The sequence below is a fragment of the Perognathus longimembris genome, chromosome 11 (assembly GCF_023159225.1).
Source record: "Perognathus longimembris pacificus isolate PPM17 chromosome 11, ASM2315922v1, whole genome shotgun sequence".
Lineage (NCBI taxonomy): Eukaryota > Metazoa > Chordata > Mammalia > Rodentia > Heteromyidae > Perognathus > Perognathus longimembris.
In genome coordinates, this window is record NC_063171.1 from 59,568,164 (window position 1) to 59,590,001 (window position 21,838).

The 21,838-nt window shown below is 53.3% G+C and overlaps 1 protein-coding gene across 1 annotated transcript; it reads left to right on the forward strand.

The window, feature by feature from the left end:
- The first annotated feature begins 4,132 nt into the window (after positions 1–4,132).
- Chit1 (chitinase 1) lies at positions 4,133–15,472 on the forward strand. Its single transcript, XM_048356962.1, has 11 exons — positions 4,133–4,160; positions 5,299–5,328; positions 7,203–7,407; positions 7,969–8,025; positions 8,353–8,518; positions 8,707–8,831; positions 10,180–10,303; positions 12,709–12,891; positions 13,086–13,193; positions 14,244–14,370; positions 15,210–15,472. The coding sequence occupies exons 1-11, from the start codon at positions 4,136–4,138 to the stop codon at positions 15,452–15,454; spliced, it is 1,395 nt and encodes a 464-aa protein (XP_048212919.1). The 5' UTR covers positions 4,133–4,135; the 3' UTR covers positions 15,455–15,472.
- Positions 15,473–21,838: the final 6,366 nt, after the last annotated feature.

The following is a 21,838-nucleotide window of genomic DNA, read 5'->3' on the forward strand; positions in this document are numbered from 1 at the left end:
CAGTGAGACTGTAGTGCACAAGGAGACTCGTGCAGTCTCCCGAGGGGGGAGGTTCTCATCCTGCCTGCAAATTATTTGAAAACAGTGGAGCCGAATCCAAACAAATAGCAATAATCCCAGTCTCAACTCAACAAAATCTCAAAAGAGGTGGGCCCTTTTCAAAGGAGGTATTTCATTCATTTAAGGTTCTGCTATTTCTTTACACACCACTGTGGTTTGGATCTGGAATGTTCTCCAAGGGCTCACCTCTCCAGGGAGGTGCCACTGGGAGGAAATGGAACCTTAGAGAGGTTGGGTCTGGGGAGAGGCCAATAGGTCATTATGGAACCCAAGCCCCTTCCTGCCCTCCCTTTTGCTTTTGGGCCATGAGGTAGGCAAGTTGTTCTGCCCAGTGCTTCCCACTACTGCTCCTCAGTGCCTCCACCAGAGCCCTAAACATAGTGGATCCATCTGATCACAGACTGGACCCTCCGAAAGTGCTCATTAGTGATGGTATGAAACTTGAAACCAATCACAAGATAGCTAAAAAAAAAAAAAAATGTTGCAAAATATCAGGAAAGAGAAACAACTTAGATATTTTTAAACTGAATAATAGAAACAGAGGGTATAATCATGGCAGTTGTTAGAGAGTTTATTATTTATACACATGGCTCCTATACATCTATAGATCTAGATATCTTGTCATAGGCGTGCATATCCACAGATCTATACGTTGTAGCCATCGTCACACTGAAGGTGGAAGATCGGATGCTTCCGTCCCAGGACTGGGAAGAAGTCTAGCACACTCATGCTGACTCCTATGCAGCACTGTATGTAACTTGCTGATGAGACACGTCCCATGATAAACTTGGAGAGCCCACAGAGAGGAAGTAGGGTCCTCAGAGTCAGTCAGCAGGCCAGGTGTGGGTGGTAGCCCCAGATACAGAAGTCTGCACACAGTCCCTGAGTGGGAGCTGTAGAAGTGGGGGGACACGGGGTGTTGGGAAAGAGAGGCCTCCCAAGTGTCCTTTTCTTAGGGCTCCTTGTGCTATAGGGGAATTCAATCATGAGATAGAGAGAAGGCACATTTTAAGAGGTCAAATTAGGACTGTTTATTAGGAAGCTGACCACTGCAGATGGACACACACACATACCCCAAATTTGAAAACACTTAATACTGTTAGGAAATTGACTCACAAGGGTAATAAAGTAAAGAAAGAGCAGGAAACTAATCTCAACAAACCAGATCAACTCTAAGTTGAAGTGGGATGCCATGGCGACCGGAGGAGAGTCAGGAGACACAGGCCCAGTGCACAGCGGTGGCTGAGCAGGTCGAGGGCCTAACAGAGTCAGGGGCAGGGGCAGGGTCACAGGGAGCTTGAGAATTCAGAGTCTCACGAGTTCATGGTACAGGTCTGGTGGGTCCAATAGCCTATTATCCAAGTGGGCGTCCCTGCCTCTAGGCATTCAGGCACGCCTATCACCTGGAAGTAGGACTCCACCTCCAAGAGTTTTTGGAAATTCCCTATCATCCACTACATTGCCAAGATGGTGCCAGTGACACCCAGTATCCTTATCTCACTCAGAGGCTGGACGGTACCCATCCCAGTGTCACAGCACGCCTCTTGTCCCCAGGCCCCAAGCTGAAGTCCCTGTCCTCACATAGCTTTCATGGGTCAGGGGGAAGATGTGGAGAACAGATCAGGGCCTGTGGTGGTCACCAGGTGCAAAATGGTGGCTGAGGTGGTCGGTGCCTAAATAAGGTCATGGTGAGGGGGCAGGGTAACAGGGAGGTCAGAGTCTTGAGATTTCATGGTACAGGTCTGGTGGGTCCAGTAAGCTATTGTCCAAGTTCCAGTCCCCGCCTCTAGGGATTAAGGCACATCTAGTGCCTGGGGGTGGAGTTTCACCTCTCAAGAGTTTTCAGAAAGTCCCCATCATCCACCAAGATGCCCAGATGGCACCAGTTAGATCCAGTATCTATATTTCACCGAGACACAATTGTGTAGTAAGGGCAGCTCACACTGCGCTGCTTCCCTCTGCCGTCTCCCTGTCCAGCTGCAGGACCCCATAACAGAGACCCCCAGCCGGCCTCCCCTACCAGGCATGCTCAGCCAGGGACGCAGGGTTTACCACGGGGGCTCGCTGTCCCTGCAGGAAGGCAGGTAGCTGGCAACACGCGCCCAGTGGGGCAGCCACAACCCCCAACCTCCCTGGCAAGCCTGGAAAGGAACCGTTCTGTTCCTAATTGTCTACATGGCTTTCCCCGTGGGTTCAAACCTGCCTCTGTTCCTGGCATCAATTGCACGCAGTTTTTAAAAATAAACAAAACAACAATTTCCTTCCAGAAGTTGCACAAAGGGGTTGAATTCCATTAGTCAGATGACGAGCCCAGTGCGTCTTGATCAATGTTGCTCTTTCCCATTCTCCCCCATCTTTCCCTATCCCGTTCCAATCCTTCCCATGCAGTTGTTATTCCAAAGGACTTATAGTGCGTTCTTTAGAGTGTGTATCATCACTGTTTTCCTTTCTCTACCTGGGAAGAATTGGCAAATGCAATGTTTTTTTTTTTTTTTTTTCTCCATGCACCAACAAGTTCAAGTTTATTGCAAGCATACATCCTAAAGTATATTTTCCATATTTTTCTCTTAAACTGACTAAAATTTCCTGAATATTATTATGATTATGATTATTTATGTCTTGCTTTAGCTGGGACCACCATACGCAGCATAATTTATCTTTTTTTTTTTTTGGCCAGTCCTGGGGCTTAGACTCAGGGCCTGAGCACTGTCCCTGGCTTCTTTTTGCTCAAGGCTAGCACTTTGCCACTTGAGCCACAGCACCACTTCTGGCCATTTTCTGTATATGTGGTGCTGGGGAATCGAACCCAGGGCCTCATGTATACGAGGCAAGCACTCTTGCCACTAGGCCATATCCCCAGCTCCAATTTATCATTTTTAACACTGCAATCACGTGTTTTTCTTATTTTGACTTATTGGTAATATAGAAAAAAGCTATTAATTTTTGCAAGATTACCTTAAATCCAGCCATCTTATCAAATACTAACATAATTTTTGGTCTGTTTTTCTAGAGTCTAGAAAACAGAAGGTTTGTGTCATTCGTGTGTGCATATATATGTATTTGCAAACAGATTTTATTTGAATAACAGCTCAACATTTCAATTATGAGCAATAATTGGAGAGCTTCTAACTTGGTTTTATTCCTTAACATTTCAAAGTTTATTAGTTTCAATGTGAATTTTGAGAGAACAGCATGCCCAAGATTGTTGTTTCCATTCTTTTTCTATTTTTTGCCAGTCCTGAGGCTTGAACTCAGAGCCTGAGCACTGTCCCTGGCTTTCTTTTTTGCTCAAGGCTAGCACTCTACCACTTGAGCCACAGCGCCACTTCCAGCTTTTTCTGCTTATGTGCTACGGAGGAGTCGAACCCAGGGCTTCATGCATGCTGGCAAGCACTCTACCACAAGACCACATTCCCAGCCCCCTTCCCCCCCGCCCCCCAGTCCCACCCAAGATTCTTACCTGGAGAGTACAACCTCTAGTGCATGTCTATCTCTTCAGGCAGATTTTATTCCCCTTCGCATCTCAGCTGCTCAATAAACACTGGAGTGAACCAAAAATGAAGAGAGAAATCATTTTTGCAACCTCATAACCTTGCAGATGGAGAAACTGAGTTCAAGAACGGGCAGAGGAGAAGCAGGGGAACTGGAGGAGAACCTCGTTGCCCTGGCTTGCCAGTCATCTCTCCTCTCCAACGTTCTGAGTGGTTCAGGACTCTTCACGGTCCCCACCCACCCATCCCACGAAGACCAAAGTCGTGGCTCAGCCACCTGGTGGTTCACATTCAGCTCACCAGAAGTTTCCTGTCTTGCCTCCTGGTTTAGCAACCTGAAGACCCTACTTTGCACCCCTGGATTGTTCCAGGAAGCAGGAATTGCTAAAGACCATTGTGTCAGGTTTGCTCAATTGTCCCTTGCTGACACCCTCCCTCCCTCGATGCCATTTCCTGCTCTCCTCTCCCTCCTCCCTCAGACCCTGGATTTCAACATGACTGGCAGGGGTGGGACAGGGAAGGCAAATAAGAGCAGAGCCGGTTCTGGTCGGCACAGGGCTGAAGTCTGCCACCGAGACAGCATCATGGTTCGGTCTGTGGCCTGCGCAGGTATGTGGGCTCTGATGGGGAAAGGGGGCTGGGCTTTAGGCTCCATGGGCAGAGGAGGACGGGCACAGCCTGTGGCTCCTTGTTGCTGTCTTCAAGGAGAACCTCAGAAGGTTGTGTCTCTGCCTCCTGGCTTGCTTTCCCTTGATTACCTGTAGGTCTCTATCTTTCACCCCAAGAGCCTTTGGGTTGTAAGTGAAGGCTTTCCTTTCACGGGCTGCGAGTCCTTCTGTCTTGGAACTCAAGTCAGTGAGCCCTGCGGTGGGGGCTTTGCTGTTCCATGTGAGGCTCCTACTGTTGGCTCTAGACAAGAAATGCCCACTCCCACGTGGTTCTCTCCATCCCTGTGTGGACTGTCCTGCAAGAGGGCAGCCTGGGGCTTTTTTGATATGTTCACAAAGGTTTTTATTAGGTTAACAGGAAAGGCCAAGGTCACCAGCAAGGGGGGAGAATCCCCACCCCCTTTTTTTGGTAGCAGTGCTAAAGCTCGAACTTGGGGCCTAGATGCTGTCCCTTAGCTTTTCCTTTCAAGGCTGGTGCTCTCCTTAACCCACAGCTCCACTTCTGCCATTTGGGTGGTAAATTAGAGACAAGGGTCTCAGGCTGGCTTCAAACCTCAGTCCTCAGATCTCAGCCTCTTCAGTAGCCTGGATTATGATCTCTGTTGTCCATGCAGGTTTTATTTTTTAAGTCTACAGGTCACTAGAAGAGTGGGGAAAAACCTCCTTGAAGGTGTCTCCCAGCGCTTGGTCTCCAGGGTGCCGGGCTGTGGGAAGGAACAGGAAGTTGTGAGCTGGGGGGCTGAGGTGTGGAGAGGAGGCCTTCCTCCCCACCTACCCCTGCGGGCTCTTCCCAGCAGTTCCCCCGAATCTTCACAAATCCACGTCCTCCTCCACCGAGGCTTTTGAACAAGGACAACCTCAGCCCATGGAACCTTCCCTTAGCTTCCAGACAGAAAGGGACTCTCTGTAGGAGGCCTGGGAGACAGGATAGGCACTGGATCCATTCTGGGAAGTCAGTCCTCGCCGACGACCCCCACTTGTGTGCTCCCACCAGTGCCTGGGGCCTGGGGTGGTGAGGATCACATCATGACCTTAGCCTTGACCTTGTGACCTCTGCCTTCTCTCTGCTGTTGCTTCAGGTGTGATGGCTCTGCTGATGATCCAGTGGGGTAAGTGTGCGCCCCTTCAGCCCTTGGCCCCTTCAGCCCGCGTTGGCTTTGCTGTGCAAGCCTTCCCCAACACACGCACACAGCCACGCATGTATATACACCCACGCACACACCCACGCATGTATACACACATGCACACATCCACACAGGTATACACATACGCCCACATCCATACATGTATACATCCACGTGCACATCCATGCATATATACACACACGCACATACCCACACATGTATATACACATGTACTCACCCACACATGTATGTACACATGACCACATCCACGCATGTATATACACACACACCCATGCACGTATACACACACGTACATAGCCACGCATGTATACACATGCACACACATTATACACATACACACACATCCACGTGTGTATACACATACGCCCACATACACACGTACATGCACCAAGAGCTTTTGCCCCTTCTCAAGGGGATGAGTAACAAATCGCAGAGCTGGGATTTCCACCCAGGCTGACATTCCGGCATCTCTGCTCTCACGTCTACAGATCCACCCAGTGCCTGGGTCTGGTGGTGGGAGAAGGCAGAACAAGAGCTCCTTGCCTCCTTCCTAGATGGCCCTGGGGTGTCTGCTCTCCGTTGAACCCTCCTTCCTCCTTCTGCTGTGGGGTACCCCCGTCCTCCTGGAGGTCACTGCAGGCCACACCCTCACCCTGTCAGCCTGTTCTACTCTGGATGACCTCTGCCCAAATCTCCTCGCTTCCTCCTCTTCCTCCTCCTCTGGAGCCATCTGGGCAGCCCGATTGGCTCTTGGTGCTCCTAAGCGTTCTCTTGACCAGCTCCTCTCCTCCGCCTTTTCAGTGGCTACGTGGGGACCGGAGGTTATAGAGGGACCCTGCCGGGGAAAATCATGGATACCCCCCAAGTCCAAACTTACCATCCCACCCCACCCCGCCACAAAATGTTGATCCCCTCCAACCCACCCCATCATAGAGCTTGGGTGGGAAGTGGCCTCAGGAAACCCAGTCATTTTAGGTGGACCAGGGCACATAAAAGATGGGGCCCAAGTCTGTTTTGGCAGATATACAAGTAAAGACAAGCGTTCTTGTTTTCTGGTGTCCTGGTCCGTGCAGGACAGGGGCGGCCTGCAAGGGGTCAGCCATCGCTGCTGGCTTCCCTTCAAAGCCTTGCCACGCCTTCCAGGGGATGTCAGAGGCCCGCTGCCTCCGCGTAGATAAGACAGGCTCTTCATTAGAGTCGTAGCAGTGAGACTGATGAACGTAGATTGTCTACAAGGGTGAACAAACAAGTGGAAACCACTTTAATGCAAGATTAAAGACACATAATGCCAGGCCTGCCACTGGAGCTTCCTCTCTGCTTACTGCATGCATTTGCATTTTGATTAACATTGAACTATTCCCAGCTGCCATCGGAGGGTTCCGCTTCCCTTCCTTTGGCAGATGCGCCAGCCACATTGAATTCCCCCTGGGCTCACATTGGCCTTGACTTCCACAAAGTTGCAGGCCCTGGAGGGGGATCTCACTGGGGCTGAGGGAAGCCTGCCTGCCTGCCAGATTGGCCTTGGGGACCTGGGCACTGAGCGTAACACTTCCAAGAATGTCAAAGGTCAGGAGGTTTACGTCAGACCCCCGCCACTGCCCTCTGGGCAGCCACGCTGACTACACAGAGTGGAAGGCTCACAAGCCTCTGCTTCTGTAGTAACGGTGGTACTGTACTCATAGATATCCTGAAGACCCCCGACCTGGCCTCTGGAAGCCACTGCTAACGGTTCACTATACACTATGCGTCAGGGCACTGTCTGCTTGGGGCAGAGCGCACCAGTCCTCATAAAGCCTTCTGATAGCCATTTATTTTCCCCCTTTGCCCCCGTGGACCAGGCTCTGCTGCAAAACTGGTCTGCTACTTCACCAACTGGTCCCAGTACCGGGAGGGAGCAGCTCGGTTCATGCCCAGCAACGTGGCCCCTGACCTGTGTACCCACCTGATCTACGCCTTTGCTGGCATAAGCGACCAGCACCAGATCAGCTCCATGGAATGGAATGACCTATCTCTCTACCAGGAGTTGAACAGCCTGAAGAAGATGTGAGCCATGGGAGCAAGGGGCGGTGGGGCGGTGGGGGGTGGGTGGGGGCGGACACAGACTCCATCGCTGTGATCTCACCGCACACCTGCTGTGTAGCTTTGGGCGTGTCACCTCTCCTCTCCAAGTTCCCCAGGGACCGACCTCAGTGGAAGAGGTAGGGACAGAGGAGGGAATTCTCAAGGCCTCTTCCAGGTGAGGTCCCGGTGGGACTGGAATTTGGTTAAAAAAACAACAACAACAACAACCAGTTTCCCTCCCCTGGGAACTCCCTTCCTCTGGGAAATGTCCTGAAGTCTGCACATCCTCTGGCTTAGGTGTTAAGGTTGCCTCTCTGAGGACCCTCATTTCCTGCTGCCTTGCGTATGGCACGGGAGTGTTGTCTCCTGGGTTTGATCAGACATCTTCGAGTCCCCGATGCATCTTTCCTCTCTCGACTGCCAGCTGTGTGATGGGGACGGATGACCTCCCTGCTCCCTTCCCCCTGCCCCCTCTGCTCCTCCCTCCTCCTCTTTCCAGGTGAGCAGGTGGGGTCAGTTCTCAAGCTTCTCTTGTCTTTCCAGGAATCCCAAGCTCAAGACTCTGCTAGCCGTCGGGGGCTGGAGTTTGGGTACCCAGAAGTGAGTGGACGTGGTGCCCTGGCCTGAGGGGGGGCCCCTCACCTTTCCTAAACCTCCATGTGGGTTGGGTTAGAGAGAGCTAATTCAGAGTGGGACAGTTCAGGGAAGTGGTGGGAAGCTTCTGGAAGGGCTCCCAGTGAGTCACTGTGCCCTGGTTATATCAGTGTTTGGGGGGTCTTCTGCCCCTTCTACCTAACCAGCCCCCTCCCCAGTATCCCAGCATTCCCCACGGCAGCCCTCTCAGGGCCCCTTCCGGGTCAGACACGCAAGCACAAGTGGTCCCTACACGCCCGGTAATGGCCTCCCACACCACCCCTCGACTCCCAGGTTCACAAACATGGTGGCCACTGCCCAGAACCGGAAGACCTTCGTGGACTCAGCCATCCGATTTCTGCGCACAAATGGCTTCGATGGCCTTGACCTTGACTGGGAATACCCAGGAAGCCGCGGGAGCCCGGCGGTGGACAAGGAGCGATTCACAGCCCTGGTGCAGGTTTGGCTGCGTGGAGCGAGGGGGTGCTGCTCTGCTCCCCGAGTCAGCTGCTCCACATGTTTATGTCACCCAGATCAGTCCTGTGGACAGTTTCCAGACTCCTGAGAGTGGGTGGCCACCGGGAGCCGGGGGCGGGGGGGGGTGGGGGGCCCACGGAGCCGCCTGGGTTCACACCTCTGTCCCCACAGGACTTGGCGAACGCCTTCCAGCAGGAGGCCCCCACCTCGGGGAAGGAACGCCTGCTCCTGAGTGCCGCCGTCTCAGGGAACCGAGGCCACATGGAGGCCGGCTATGAGGTGGACAGAATCGCTCAGTGAGTCTCAGACAGGCGACGTAGACCCCAGGTCCACGTCCGAGAGGCGAGAGGCCCGGCGTGGCCTGAGCGTCTTTCACGGAGCAGGTCTTCACCTACGGCGGGTGGTGTTGGGATTTGACTCCGTGTCCAGGAAAGGCTTGTTCCACATGCCCGCTACCCCACCATTTCAGAGCCTTCCTTGCAGATCTTTCCCTTCTTCTTGGGAACCCTCTGTGGAAGTGAAAACGCCCTAGGACAAAGGGGAGAGGACTGAAATGACCCTTAACATCCCCACGAGGGTGGGCGGCTAGACCTGTCCCCCTGCCTGTGATCCTTACTACTCAGGATGCTGAGAGCCGAGGACTAAGGTTTGAAGCCAGCCCTGTCCGAGACGGTCCAAGAGACACTTATCTCCAATTAACTAGCAGGAAGGTGGAAGTGGAGGTGTGGCTCACGTGGCAGAGCGCCAGCCTTGAGTGAAAGAGCCAAGTGAGAATGCAAGACCTACAAGGCCTTGAGTTTAAGCCCTAATACTGACGAGAGAGAGAGAGAGAGAGAGAGAGAGGGGAGGGGGGAGAATGAAAAGAAGAAAAGCAAGAAGAAGGAAAGAAGACAAAGAAAAAGAAAGAGGGAAGAAATGTGGGCACTCAGCTAGGCACAATGGTTCAAGCTTGTAATCCTAGCTTCTTGGGAGATAGAGACAGGGAGTTGTGGTTTAAAGACAACCAGGCATAAAAGTTGGAGAGACTTCATCTCAACCAACCGATGGCTGGGCCCTGTGGCACGTCACTGTTATCCCGTGATGTTTGGACACTGCAATGCCTGCCTGTCACCTCCAGCAACACAAGGAAAGGAGAATCACCGCGTAGGCCAGACCCAGGCAGAAAGCAAGACACTAACATGGAAAATAACCAGTGCGAAAAGAGGCTGGACGGGCGGCTCAAGTCTTAGACTGTGTGCCTGGCGTGCACCAGGCCCGAAGTTCAAACCCCAGCTACCCTCCCCCTCCCCCCAAAAGAAATATGGACTCTCAGGCCTGCCCCAAGCCTACTGGGGAAGAACCTGCATTTGATGGAGGGTCCCAATGACTTATGTGCCCTAAAGTTTGAGAAACATTGAGCTAAAGTCCTCTCCAAAACAGTGACTTAGCACTAGGCACCCTAATGGACCAGGGAGAGCCGAGGTGGTGGAGGATGCCGGAGGCCCGAGCTGCCAGCTTCAAGTTGGGATGCTGGTGGGGGATGGGAGGAAAACCAGGGGTGAGCCTGGCACCCCCACCTCTGGCCACAGGGACCCTCCCTAGATACTGCAAAGGGAGAGCCCCACCCTGAGCAGTAGCCATCAACCCTCCCCTTCGCCCCCACAGGAGCTTGGATTTCATCAACCTCATGGCCTATGACTTCCACGGAACCTGGGAGAAGGTCACAGGACACAACAGCCCCCTCTACAAGAGGCAGGGAGAGCAGGGGGTAAATGCTGAACTGAACGTGGTAAGTGGCCAGGGAGACTGCGCCACCCAGCCCACCCTTGTCTAGAGGCCTGCGAACCTCGAAGCCCCAGTGGAAAAGACATCCAGGGAAACAAAGCAGAGCACCAAGACATTAGGAGAGAGAGCGACAGAGAGAGAGTGTGTGTGTGTTCATGGCAGGGCTTGAACTCAGAGCCTCTCACTATTACTTGGCTTTTTTGCTCAAAGCTGGTGCTCTACCACTTAAGCAATAGCTCCACTTCTTGCTTTTTGGTGGTTAATTGGAGATAAGAGTCTCAGGGAGGGGGCTGGGGATATGGCCTAGTGGTAGAGAGCTTGCCTAGCACGCATGAAGCCCTTGGCTCGATTCCTCAGCACCACATAAACAGAAAAAGCCAGAAGCGGCGCTGTGGCTCAAGTGGCAGAGTGCTAGCCTTGAGCAAGAGGAAGCCAGGGACAGTGCTCAGGCCCTGAGTCCAAGCCCCAGGACTGGCAAAAAAGAAAAAGAAAGGAGTAGTCAGGGCTTTGTCTGCCAGGGCTGGCTTTGAACTTCAATCCTCAGATCTCAGCCTCCTAGCTAGTGGCTGAGGCCCCCCGGGTGCCCACGTCACTCTGGCTGGGCCGTCGCCGAGGGGGAAGCCTGGCTTTCGTGCAGCTTAAGTCTGGCCACTTCACGTCTCCACTTCATTTCCTTCAAGACCACGGCAGTGGGGCTTTGCTTCTTGGCCACTGGCTGACCTCCCGGAAGGTGATCTCCAGGGCAGGAACTCTGTCACGTGGACCACATTTCAGGGGATGTCACTGGAGATCGCTCCTCCCCGCCAAGGGCTGGAGTGGGTTTCAGACTGCAGGTGGGGGACTGTCCTGCTCCGCTGCTCCTCCTTGAGCAATCTAGGTATTTTTAACAAGCCCGTTGTTTATCTTAAAAATTAAGAATGACCACATTTGCTTTTGCTTAAAAAAAACAATAACCACCCAAAGCCTTTCAACTAGAATGCTTCTGTGCTTTGGGGAGAGTCGGATCTCTGTGGGACTTGGTGGTTCTTTGTCCATACTGGGGATCGAACCCAAGGCCTTGCACTTGCTGAGCAAGCCCTCCACCGCTTGAGCTTTGCCCGGCACTGTGTGGACAGGGCCACCGGCAGGCAAGCGCGGCCGAAAGCCCCCAGCTCACGCGCTTCGCGAGGCCTGCCTTGGGTCCGAGGAGAAGGGAGGCCCTCTCCTCCCTCTCCCCACCCTGCGGAGCTAGGGAGGGCTTCCACCCTTGTCCCAAAGTGTCATGTCAGCTGAACAGGGAGCCAAGACTTCTGCAAAGCTCAAGTCTGAGCAAAGACAACTAGACTGATAAAAATGAATAAATAAATAAATCCGCAGACTGAAAGCAGATCTTTAATGGCTGGGCACGGTCCCACACACCCGTGGTCCCAGCTCTGGGGGAGGGGTGGACAGGTGGGTGGGGGTCGGAGGTCAGCGGGCAGGCACTAAAGCGCAAGACTGTATCTGAGAAACGGTAGGGATGGCCCAAGCGGTAGAGCACTTGCTTAGCAATCTCCAAAGATCTCAGTTTAAATCCCGATACCACCAAAACCAAACAAGCCAACAACCTTTCCCGGTGTTCAGACAGCAAGTCTCCCCGGGCTGGTCTAGAGCAGGTTCTCAGGGAAAGTGAGCCGGAACTGGTTTGAAGGGGAAATCCCTGCCGTTTGTTTACTCAGTACACCTGTATAGGAACCGCCCTGTCCCCCTGCCCCTCCCTGCCTCAGAGGCCTGCGAGACCTGAATCGACGACGACCTCGGGCAGACCTTGCCTGTGGGTGGGAGGATCTTGTTCAGGGTGTTCACCTTGGATCTCTCTGAGTGTTGAAGTGCCCGGCGCTGCCATGTAGGCCCTGCGGATGCAGACAGACGGCGTCCCTGTTCTTACACTCGGGCGAGACTTACAGCCACGCAGGGGAGGTGAGAGCCGCCGCAGCCCCTCTGCGTTGCGTGGTCTCGACCTGCCTCCTGCCTCGTGCCCTTTAGTTCACGCGAGGCCATCACGATGGCCACACGGGTCCGTTCCATTTCAAGTTAGGTGCCGAGGTTCACTGACGGATCCTGCCATCCAGGATAGGCTCCGGCACTCAGTAGACGGCCTCATCGTCGGACTCCGAGGCCTAATTGGTGCCGCTGTGCCCGGACTTTGAAGAGCAGTTTCCTGACTCTTTGGCTACGGAACCACACCGCCTCTCTCACTGGGATTCAAGATCTGAGGACGATGTGCAGGATGGGAACACTGACCAAGTCCCTTAGCTCTCCAGCGGAGGGTTCTGCCCTCCTAACCTTTCTGGAGCACCCCCCCCCACCCCAACCCCGCCCGCCATTCTTAGGCAATCAGAGCCAGTCCGAAGACTGAAATCCATCGGCCCCCTCCTTTTCCACCACCAGGATGCTGCTGTACAACTGTGGCTGCAGAAGGGAGCCCCTGCCTCCAAGCTGGTCCTTGGCATGCCTACCTACGGACGGTCCTTCACTCTGGCCTCGTCGGACGCCAGCGTGGGGGCCCCGGCCTCAGGGCCTGGCGTCCCTGGCCCCTTCACTAAGGAAGGAGGGATACTGGCTTACTATGAGGTAAGTGTTGGGGGATGGGATAGCCTAGGAGGCAAGGGGACCAAGTAACTTCCGCCCTGCCCCGGCCAGGTCATCCCGTTTAGGAAGCCCTGCATTCTCCAGGAGTCCTCACGCAGGCTTTGGCAGTGGTGGGGAGAGGCGACGTTCTGCTGGGCTGTCTGCGTGTCTCCCAGCATCTCTCCCTGTTTGTGCAGGTCTGCTCCTGGAAGCCGAGCCAGAGAATCGAGGACCAGAAGGTGCCCTATGTAGTCCGGGACAACCAGTGGGTGGGTTTTGACGATGTGGAGAGCTTCAAGGCCAAGGTAAGGCTGGGTGCCGCCGGGCTGGGCCGGGAGAGGGGGGCTAGGGCAGACGGAAGGCCTGGCGATAACCGCGAATGACAACACTCAAAACGTCTCATCATGAGTGTCCCAACCTCCCGCCCGTCTTCACGCGGACTGCGTGGTGACACAGATGGGAACACTGCTTGCGCGTTGAGCAAGCCTCTGGCCGGGCGCGCGTGCGCGTGCGCGTGCTGAGGTGGACTGTTCTGCGTGATGCACCGGCAGGAATCTGGAGCACATTCAAGTCGTGGACCGGTGGTTCCTCTCTGGGGCCTGAAATAGGGGCTCATTGGTTTCCTGGCCTCTCTCGCCCTGAGCTCGTGAGAGGACAAGCACTTCACTTGTTTGCCACTGTGGGCGTCGGGTCCTTCTGGAAGTGCAGGCCGAGTCCTCTGGGAGAATCCGGGGTGCGGGGAAACGTGAGGCTGGCGGAGGGAGCTGGAGCAGGAGTGCTTGAAATGAGACCGAAAGCAAACGAGGGAGCGGGGGCCTCCGGGGGGAGACTGCAAGCGACGTCAGGGAAGTCCGGAGAGGGTCGTCTCTGACAACAGGACCCTCTAGGGACTGGGACGACCCCCAGCCCCTCACCAGGCCAAGCACCGTAGCGCCCTTGAGAAAACACAGGGGCTCCTGGGAGCCGGGAGGCGGAGAGAGGGTGGGGAGGGGGGCAGAGCCATGAAGAAGGGAATCAAACAGGATTGGGATCGTGGGGACCCTTCCCTATGGTAACCGAACATCACAGCCAGTAGACAGAGCCTCAAGCAGCAGCCTGACCAAGATGTTAAAGGGAAATCGTCCACTGTCCCAGCTCCTCAGCCTCGGCCCTCTCCTCCCCCTCCCCCCCCCCCCCCAGTCCTGGCAGTGCTTATACCCTTCAGGACCAGGAGGCAGCCACTCAGGCTGGTTCCACAAACTCCAACCACTCGTGGGCCTGAAGGTGCTGGGGCCCGGCTCCAGGGGAAGAGGCTGGGCTCTGGGGCTGGCCTGGAGGGCGTCCCCAGTCCCTGTGCCAGCATCTACCCCTTGCAGGTTGCCTATCTGAAGCAGAAGGGCCTGGGCGGGGCCATGGTCTGGAGCCTGGGCCTGGATGACTTCTCCGGCTCTTTCTGCAATCAGGGCCGCTACCCGCTCATCCAGACGCTTCGGCAGGAGCTGAGTAAGCCAGCAGGGGCCAGGCACCCCCGAGGTGGAGCTTGGGGGTGGGGGGGGCGCACCCCCTCTCAAACCACACTTGGTGGCTTTTCTAAGGAAAGAACTCTGCCCCAATATCGTGGTTTCCCTGATTGCACGCACCTCAGGATCTGAGGAAAGATCGGAGGAAACTCAGATCAGAGGACACACAACACAATTTCCCCTTCATGGTTTTCTTCCTTGTGTGGCAATAGCAGCCAGGGCCTCGTAAGCCTAAGTGGGGCTTCCTTCCAAAGGAAGGGGAGCAGGAGCCTGGCAAGGAGAAAGCCTGTGCTCAGCTGCAGCATAGAGCCCTGGGGCCCCTCACCAGGATATGCTTGGGCTGTGTGTGTGTGTGCGTGTGCGTGTGTGTGTGTGCGTGTGCGTGCACGCCTGGTGCTGGGGCTTTGAATTCACTCAGGGCGTGAGCCTGTCCCTTCACTTTCTCACTCAAGGCTGGTGCTCTACCACTAGAGCCACAGCTCTACTCCCGGCTTGTTGCTGGTTAATTGGAAATGAGTCTCTCAGGTTTCCCTGCTTGAGCTGGCTTCCAATCACAACCCCCAGACCTCAGCTTCCTGAGTAGCCAGTTGTAAACCGCTGGCACCTGGCAAGGTTGGGCGTGGCTGGCGGTTTGTAGCCACTCCCGGCCTGCTGTGTGGGCAGCCCAGGTGTTGTCCTTCAGGTTCCCTAGCAGAGATGGGGTGTCCTCTGCATGACCAGCCTGAGGCCCTGGGCTTCTGTCTCCTTGGCTGCTGCTTTGTGAGTGACCTTGGGTTTGGGATCTCATGGGCCAGTCTTGTTCAAGCGAACTCGTCTTTCCAGGTCTTCCATCCATGCCTCCAAGTCCCCCAAAGCCCCAAGTGCCTGCTCCTGGCCAGCCCTTGGAACGTGAGCCGGGCACCAGCCCTGGGCACGGCGCCTTCTGCCAGGGCAAAGCGGATGGTCTCTACCCCAACCCCCGGGATCCGTCCACCTTCTACAGCTGTGCAGGGGGCCGGCAGTTCCTGCAGAACTGTCCACGAGGCCTGGTGTTCAGCACCTCCTGCAGCTGCTGCACCTGGGCCTGAGTCCCCGCAGCCGCTTCCTCGTCGTCCGGGGGCAGCGCCCGGGTTGGCTCTGCAGCCTGCCCCTCACTTTCCCCGGGGGCCCGCGGCCGGGCCTGGGCTCTGAAGGCCTCTGTGCGGCCTTTCCATAATCGGGCTTTCTGCTCTCCATCTTGGCTTCCATTTTTCACTCTTTACCCACAAAATAAACTTTTAGTTTGCACCCTTCTCCCCGAAGTGTGGTGACTTAAAGTGGGTTCTCCGAGCAACCGTTGAATCAGAACCTGCTCCGGGGGACTACAAAAGAGGGTGGCCTGCGGCAGGGCAGAGCCAGAGGAGGTAGTCCACTCCAGTTATACTGGGCCCGTGCCAGGTCTCACCTCCCAGCGGGCATCTTCCTGGACACAGGTGACAGCGTCCAGAGCTGAGCCAGGCTGGCAATTGTTCACTGGTGCTCAGTTCAAGAGCCTTTGGAGAAAGTCACTTTTTCTGTAGCGCTCCAAACGCATGCTATTCCACACGATGTACACTAGATGGCAGAGAAGAGCTTTGCCCATCTCCAGTCCTCCGCTCTCAGCCACTGGGCAATTCAGTGAGAAATCAGACCTGGGTACTTAAAGCAGTGGGGAGGGGGGTGTTTTACACATCTTACCTCACTGCTGGGAATATGGCCTAGTGGTAGAGCGCTTGCCTCGTATACACAAAGCCCTGGGTTCGGTTCCCCAGCACCACATATATAGAAAAAGGCCAGAAGTGGCGCTGTGGCTCAAGTGGTAGAGTGCTAGCCTTGAGCAAAAAGAAGCCAGGGACAGTGCTCAGGCCCTGAGTCCAAGCCCCAGGACTAACAAAAAACACGTCTTACCTCACCACCGCTCCTGTCCGGTGACTCAGGGACAATTATCCTCTTCATATGATAGGAACTGTAACTGGAGACTGATCCGAATCAGTTCTAAGTCCAAAACCAAAGCCCAAAGTGGGTCTCCCTGTGCGGTAGTGCAAGTTTGTCATCCCAGCCCTGAGAAGGCTGAGGCAGGAGGATGCTAAGCTTGAGGCCAGCCTGTATTTTAAAAATATATCTTGTTGTTATAAAGGTGATTTACAGAGGGGCTACAGGGGTTACATAAGTCAGGTAAAGAGCACATTTCTTTTTGGAAGTCACTCCCTCCCTTGCTCTCTCCCCAGTCTGGTTTTTATAGTGAGACCTTGTCTCAAAATCCCCCAAAGAAGTCGGGAGGCGTTGGCTCATGCGTGTAATAGTAGCTACTCAGGAGGCTGAGATCTGGGGCTTACAGGCAGAAAACCCGAGAGACTATCTCCAATTAAACAGAAAAACGGTGGAAGCGGAGCTGTGGCTCAATTGATAGGGTGCCAACCCTGAGCACAAAAGGCTAAAGAACAGCACTCAGGCCCTGAGTTCAAGTCCCAGGACCAGCATACACTAAGAAAGAGTGACCTTTTGGGTGACCTCTTGCAGGACACACCGTACATGCCCTGGGCATCGGTGAGGATTTCCCTGTCACCCTGTAGCACCGGGACACTTCATTCACAGATGCTACTGTCATTACCTCTCTGCATCAGACGCTGACCCCCGATTCCCCGCTGCGGAAGGCAAGGCATGTGGCTCATTGGTCCTCTTTTTCCACGACACATTTTTGAGACTTAATATTGAACCATATAATTGCTGTTTATTTTCCCCTTTTATCTCAAGTTGCAGAAACTGGTCCAGTAAGAGGATTTCCCTGAAGTACTGTTTGATGACAAGAGCACTGCTCTCCAAGCCTTTCCATTTCGGGTCACTTGTCATTTCAAGGTCAGCCGTCAGCCAGGAGAGAATGAACAGTTGGGGTTTGTGTTTGTTTGTTTTGCCTGACCAGAAGCTGCACTAGGTACATGGCAAATATTTACTGAGTGAAGTGTAATCAAATGAACCCGTGTTCCTGCAAAGTATCATTTGCTCTCTGTCCTCTAAGTACATGAGCAATGTGGTCCCGGGAAAGCCAGTGATGGGAGACAGGCTGACCAGGACCCCCCCCATGACCCCCCCTCCCCATAGCTGTCTACTGTGTCACATCTCATCAAGACCTGAAATGCTCTTGCACTTTTATTGTGTTTTAATGACTGATTGGAACTCCTGTGTAACACCCGGGTAAGGATACATCAGCTCCTGAGTGCTGGGATTACAGACTTGCACCACCAGGCCCAGCTCTGCTGTTGATTATGATCATCCTTCTGGAAATTCTGTCTGGTGTTCTATCATCTGCGTGAGTGAGTTTATTTCCTGAATCCAGACCTTAATGCCTTTCCTTCCCTCCTTCTTCTTTTCCTCCCTCCCATTCTTTCTTTTTTTCTTCTGGTACTAGGGGCTTGAATTCAGGTACTGGGTGCTTTCCCTTGGCTTTTTCACTCAAGGCTGGCACTTTATCACATAGGCCACAGCTCCAATTCCATTGTGTGTGTGTGTGCATGCGTGCGTGCGTGCGTGCGCGCGCGCATCTGTGTGTGATTAATTGGAGGAAAAAATCTCATGGGCTTTTCTGTCCAGGCTGGTTTCAAATTGTGATCCTCAGGTCTCAGCCCTTGAGTAGCCAGGATTACTGGCCTGAGCCACCAACACCTGGCTTGTTTCCTTTCCCTACTGGTCACACTAAGATCTTGAGGACAGTAGTAAACATCAGCAGTGATGTATCTCTACCTTATTCTGGCCTAAGACAGAATAGTTTCAGTATTTCGGCATTACGTAAACTATTGATCATGGGTTTAACAAGACTAAAGTAGTTTTCCATTCCTGGTTTGTTATGAGATACTGTTATCATGGATGTGCATTTTGCTAAATGGTTTTTAGGCATAGATTTTTGTCTTGCCTTTATTCTATTAATAAATAAATCATTATTAATCAGTTGTCCCTGTTAAATTCATCTTAGTTTACTAGGATTATACCCACATGATCGTTATATATAGTGTTACCATTTTTGTAGCTTGCCAGATGGAGTTTATATTTTCTTTTGCATTTCTATATTCCTGAGTAAAATGAGATGGCTTGTTTTCTTCCTTATGCTGGGGGGAGGGGCACAGGGGAAGGGGGTGCCCCCTTAGCTGCCAATAAGAATTGTCCCAACCAATAAGAACCTGATGTGGGGTATCATGGTTCTGCCAGCGTCCTGTGATGAGCTGGAGAGTTGTCCCTCTCCATTTCCTGAGAGTTGGGGTAAAAGGATTGATCTGCTCCTTGGCCGTACGGTAATCGTCTCCAGTGAAGCCGTCTTCGTCTGCTCACCACCCTATCCCGAGTAGGGGTGGCGGGAGGTGGGGTCACAATTCATGTTTTACTCAGAACGCTGTACCTCTGTTTCCCCTGAGTACAACTCCTGATCTAAGACAAAGTTAGAAAGGCCGCTCGTCATCTCCGCTCCCATTTTCACTCAGGCGTCCTTAACCTTCGCTCTTCCCAGAAGTCTCTGGAGTGGACCCAGACAAGCAAGGGCCCCGCCGCCAGCGAGAGCCTCCTGGGGAAGCGTCCCCTCCGGTGGCGGTGTCATCAGTCTCCCCTCCACCCCCCCGCCAAGGATTTCTAATGGGTCCAAGCTCGCTCAGCAAACACACTAGTCCCCTGCTCTCCTCCCTCCTTCCTGGAGCCTCTACCCCACGAGACGGCTCAGACTGCCACATTCCCCCCAGCAAGGCCCTCATGGAGGAGAGCTATGCGTGTCCCTTGACTATAGGCCCTGCTGTCACTGAGTTTGGGGACCAGGAGGGCCACTGGTGAGAAATCTGGTGAGACATTTCACCAAGAGGTGAAATTGAACTGGGCACTGGGGCTTCTGTCTGTAATCCTAGCTCTTCAGGAGGCTGAGATCTCAGAACCATGGTTCAAAGCCAACCTGGGCAGATGAGTCCAAGAGACTCTTATCTCCAATTAACCAGAAAAAAAGCTGGAAAGGTGTGACCCACGTGATAGAGCACCAGCTTTGAGTGCAAAAGCCAAGCAAGAGTGCCAGGCTCTGAGTTCACACACCACACACACACGCACACACACACACAATAGTGTGCAATAGTGCAATAGTGGCAAAGTGTTCTAGGTGGAGCTGCCTCTGACAGGTTTGGAGAGCACCTTTTATCCACAGTACGAGAAGGTTCGCCTCGTCCATCTTGTGCTTTTCCTGAGCATGTTTCCTGGAAGCCACTCCTGGCCCAGGGCTTACCCAGTAGGCCCTCTTCCTGTGCCTTTGGTTACTTCTTATTTTGAGTAAAGCCCACTTCACATATGTCCAGAACGTGACACAGAGAGAACAGCCGGAAGTCTTCATTAAGGCAGCCATTCGGGCAAGGGAGATTTTCCCAATCCATCGGAAGGAGAGAAATAGTCTTTCAGAGACAGACCCGCCGCCACGTTTCTTTGAGGCTCATCTCATCTTGCCCGGGGTGGGGGCCGGAAGGGGCTCACACAGACATTCCCGGCATGCTTCTGCTTTCCTCGGCCCCACCAGATGGCATGGGAGATCTTGGGAGCTTAGGACGGCCCCACCCCGCTCGCTCCTTTCTCCAGGGTGTCCTTGCCATTCCCAGCTGTCACCCAGGCCAATAATAACCTGTGGAGGCCAGGTGGCCCAGAAGCCCCAGCTTAGCCGAGGACGCCCCCCCCCCCACTCCCTCAGCCCCTCCATTCCTTGGAGATCACACTTCCCAGAGGGACAGAAAAGGGGCCTCCCGAGAGGGAAGCCATGGAGAGGAAAAAGGTACTAGGTCCAGTGCCCATCACCCCTGCCTGCCCACTTGACCCCGACTTTCCTCACGCAGAGCAGATGGGCCACCAAGATACCAGCCCACCCTAACCAGCCTAGACCCACTGGCTGGTGGTCTTGTCTTCCCCAAGCCCCTTTTCTGGTATCGAATCTGATATCATCATGCTGTACCCGTAGTTCAGACTGACCTTAGGGGGTGGCCTTCCCACAGGGTGGAAATCCCCACCTTGCTTGTGTTTGAAGTTGCACGTGTGTGTGTGTGTGTGTGTGTGTGTGTGTGTCTGTGGGTCAGCCCAGCACGGCCTTCCGTGCACAGCTCCCGCCTCGACCCTACCTGCCTCGCTGAGAGGTAGAGTCTGAGAAGGAGGGATTTGGCTCCATAACATGAGCCAGGGCAGGGCTCTATGCCCACCATCTGGGATGCCACAAGGATCCCGCTGTACTGCTCAGACTCAAGGTGATGCTACATGGAGGACAGTTCGTGGGGCGTGTTCCCCTTCGTCCCTGTGCACCCCGGGAAAGTCACTTCCCACTTGGAGTTCTACTTTACAATGGGCAGGTCCCACCAGGCGACCTGCTGGCCATAGCCAGCCATCACCAGCACTGGCAGGAAGGCCTCATCTTTCACTGGGCACCATGGACCCCTCCCAGCCAGCGGCCCCTTTGAGGAGAAGCCTTGGGACAGGTAACAGTGGCTCACGTCTGTAATCCTAACGACTCAGGAGGCAGAGAGCTGAGGGTCACTTTTTTTTTTTCCTGTGTTGAAATCATTTGGATTTTTTTTTGTTTCTTAGCTGGATTATTCCATGCCATTTTGTGATATAAAGTAAGTCAGAAATGACTCCACTGTCATTATAGGATCAAGCTTCTTGGTCATTGAAGAAATCAGGAAGTTTCTACCAATCCAACGAAAATGAAAATGCAGAACCTTTGTGATATGGTAAAAGCAATGGGGGAGGAAAGTTCATAGCTCTATGCATTTTACATAAAGAAAACAGAAATAGTTCAAATAAATAACCTCATGATCCAACTAAAGCTTCTAGAAAAACAGAAACAGACCAAACCCCAAAATAGTAGATGGAAAGAGTAAACATCAGGGCAGAAATCAATGAATTAGAGCCTAAAAAAAAAAAAATCTCTATATAGAAACAACCAAGCTCAAAGCTGGTTGTCTTTAAAAAGTTAGTAAAATTGACAACCCCCCTAGCTAAAGTGATGAAGAAAGGAGAAAAAAGACCCAGACCAACAAAATGAGAGATGAGAAAGCAAACATCACAACAAACATCCAAGAAATTCAAAAGATGAGAAGAGACTGTTTCTAAAACCTATACTCAAATAAGGTGGGAAAATCTAGCAGAAATGGATTCATTCCTGGAGAATGTGTGAGCTGCCTATGCTGAACAAAGAAGCGATAAAAGCCATTTAAACAGACCCAGAGCAAGCAGTGAGGTCGAGAAAGTAATCAACAGTCTTCCAGTAAAGAAAAGTCCGGGTCCCGATGGGTTCACAGCTGAATCCTGAGACCGTTAAAGATAACTAACCCCAGTTTCACAGTTACACCCTCAGCGGCCAGCATTCCCGCTGACCTGATGATGCGGACGTTATTGCTGACATCGTGGCGCATGTATAGACGGCCACGTTTGCCTTGTGGACTCGGAATGCTGATGGA